Source organism: Sinocyclocheilus rhinocerous, unplaced genomic scaffold (genome assembly GCF_001515625.1).
Source record: "Sinocyclocheilus rhinocerous isolate Xijiao unplaced genomic scaffold, SAMN03320098_v1.1 scaffold1515, whole genome shotgun sequence".
NCBI classification, from domain to species: Eukaryota; Metazoa; Chordata; class Actinopteri; order Cypriniformes; family Cyprinidae; genus Sinocyclocheilus; species Sinocyclocheilus rhinocerous.
Genome location: NW_015627243.1, coordinates 17707 through 20755, shown reverse-complemented (window position 1 = coordinate 20755; position 3049 = coordinate 17707). Strand labels below are relative to the sequence as shown.

General features: G+C 40.1%; 1 protein-coding gene across 1 annotated transcript in view; it reads left to right on the top strand.

Moving 5' to 3' along the window:
• The window catches only part of LOC107724223 (vesicle transport through interaction with t-SNAREs homolog 1B-like), a 12929-nt gene extending 11640 nt beyond the window's left edge, over positions 1 to 1289 (top strand). The window contains exons 5-6 of the mRNA XM_016533065.1: positions 549 to 610; positions 715 to 1289. Coding sequence (XP_016388551.1) covers positions 549 to 610; positions 715 to 808 — 156 coding nt within the window. The 3' untranslated portion in view covers positions 809 to 1289. The remainder of the gene's footprint in view (positions 1 to 548; positions 611 to 714) is intronic.
• The last annotated feature ends 1760 nt before the right edge of the window (positions 1290 to 3049 follow it).

The window sequence follows — 3049 nt, the reverse complement described above, 5'->3', positions numbered from 1 at the left end:
TGCAAAGCCTCAACCAATGATGTTGGCTTAGGGGCGGGACTATCTACAGTATTTGTACAACCCTCAGCGGATAGGGGAATAGAATAGCAGAAATTAGGGCTGTGCAAATAATCGAATGCGATTGTCATGCGCATCTCGTCAGTAAAGCCGGTTCTGTGATTAATAGTAAATCTCCAGCACGTGCTTTCAGATGGAGCGCCATTTACTGCACAGAGCCGTAGATCACTGACAAGCTACGCAACATCGTGTTCAAGATCGCAGGCGATTCATTGCCGATTATGAACGCGATTTTGTGTAGCTTGTCAGTGAACTACGGCTCTGTGTAGTAAATGCGCTCCATCTGAAAGCACGTGCTGGAGATTTACTACTAATCACAGGAGCGGCTTTACTGACGAGATGCGCATGAAAATCGCATTCGATTTTTTGCACTGCCCTAGTTGTTGAACAAGCAGATGATAAACTGCACAAGCGAAATGTCTACAGTGAATTTACTTCTCCTCTTTCTCCGCTCTTACACCCCCATTTCCCTTCTCTTACTCCATCATCAGTTGGTTCACACTGGCGAGAACCTGAGCCGCAGCAGGAAAATCCTGCGTGCAATGTCCAGACGGTGAGACTTACACTCTCATGAAACATTTTACATCACTAGAATTATTTCCAAATCTCTTTCTGAGAATATACGGAGTCAAACCTCTTCCTTTCCTGTCATTACAGACTAATAACAAACAAGCTGCTACTATCAGTCATTATCATCATGGAACTGGTCATCTTGGCAGGGGTGGTCTACTTGAAGTTCTTCCGAAAGTAGGCAATGAGACACACAAGACTGTATAAGACTTCACCTTTCCCTCTTCTTATTTCTGATGTTCACGGGTGTCTGGCCCGATGACAATGTGCTGGATGCTTTAGTGACTGTGAGTGTCACATGGACGTTTATAAGCAGTTATTTTAAGCGCTAAACTGTATTAGCGTAAGTACTGCTCTCAGGGTGAAAAGAAGATGGTGAGTATGGTACATTGAGACTGCTGGAGGATCAGGATCTGTACAAAGATGGCGTGACGGTGTTACTCCCTCCTTAGCTGTCTTGAACAAGGTGCCAAATCTAGTGGATGTATGAATGGACTGTGGAAACAGAAGGATCCAGTGAAAGGAGTGACAAATAATATATATGCAACCTGTCTGCATTTTTACACACATCAATCATTTTAAAGTCATGGATCGCTCAAAAATGATAATTCTGTCATCATTTACTCACCCACATGCCATACAGTGAAAGCCAATGGGGTCCAAAACCACACTGGTCCCAACTGACTTTCATTGTTTGGACAAAAATTCATTCTTCAAAATATCTTCTTTTCTCACCGGTTTGGAATGACGTAAGGGTGAATAAATCATGACAGTTTGTTTTTTTTTCTGAGTGAACTGTCCCTTTAACTGATACTGAACTTTTAACAAAATGATCTTGACAAAATTACATTGTGTGTTAGACTTTTCTGAGACAAGTGTTAACGTGGAATTAAAAGTAACAGCTCTTGGGTTTCATTCTAGAAAATTGGTGTGTTTTCCTTTAGCTTATCCTCCAATCAGTCAAAACAGAGCTGAGTGTACTCCAGGCCAAGAGAATGACAGCTATAAACATGCACGTCACTTGCTTCACAAGCCCTGGTTGGAAGAGAAAGGGGTGTGTTTAGCCTGTCAGATATGGGGGTAGACATTACTGTAAATATGACTGAGAATAAAGTGACACGAACACCTGCTATAGTGGGAATACCAGTGTCCAGGGCTATCAGGTCACCTTGACATACTGACTTTTTCCCAGCTGACTGATGGTATTTCTAGTCATGTTAGGCCAAAACAGCAGAAGTATCAGTGGAGACCAGTCATACACAGTCATGTGTTTGTGATTGATTTGAGGTGTTAGCAGGTCATTCACCTGCTATACATTGTTTATAATCCACATCACATTCTGTTGTCATATGCTGATGTTTCAATGTCATGATGGGATTATAAGTGGGGCGTAGCAGGTGAATCAGCGGTTGACTGAGTTATTAGTTTATTACTAAGGTAAACACCACTGTTACTAATACTTAAGGTGAATGATTTGAACAATTACATTTTAGTAATAGTAATAAACATTAATTTACTAATCAAATCTAAATCTATAGTAAGTACCTAGATGTGTCTAAATCTAAGTTTCCATATTGTCTAAATTATCTTCCAATGAAGTGAGTATTAAATTAAGATTAATCCCTAATCTAAATGCTCATGTTATAAAATAACAAAATTGATTAATTAAACATGAAAAAAATTGCAAAGTTCAGAGAAGGGTTATAAGGTCTGTATATCTTTTAAGTAAGACCACTTTATGTATTTTAATGTAAATATTTTTTTATTAAACATTTATGTATGATTGCTTAGCCTAGTAATTTACTGCTGATCAAACTGGCCAGATATGGATTGCTGTTTTAATATTTGACATTTTTCAGCATCCACCGAAAAATGACCAAACATAACTAGTCATTCTTAACTGTAGATTTTATCATGGTTCCTTAAACCTGTCTGCAGGGATTAATGGTGGGACATAGTTATAGGCCTAGGGTAGTGGGGGGCCAGGAACCAAGGACTGAAGCAATGACCTATACAAGAGGAGGCTTAGGGTCATTGTCCTGTTGGAAGGTAAACCTTCTGCCCAGTCTGAGGTTCTGAATGCTCTCGACTGGGTTTTCATTAATCTCAATATTTTGGTGCATTTAGCTTTTCTTCTATTCTGATGAGTTCCTCAGTCCCTGCCGCTGAAAAACAGCCCCACAGCAGGCTGCTACCAGCACACTTTACTTTTGGGATGGTACTCTGCCGGTGATGAGGAGAGCTGGTTTCCTTCAAACATAATGCTTAGATTTGAGGTTCATCAGACCAGAGAATATTATTTCTCACAGTCTGAGGGTCCTTTAGTTGCTTTTTTTGCAAATTCTAAGTGTGTTTTCATGTGTCTACACTGATTGAGTCTTGCCACACCGCCATAAAGCCCAAATCGATGGAGTGTTGCAGT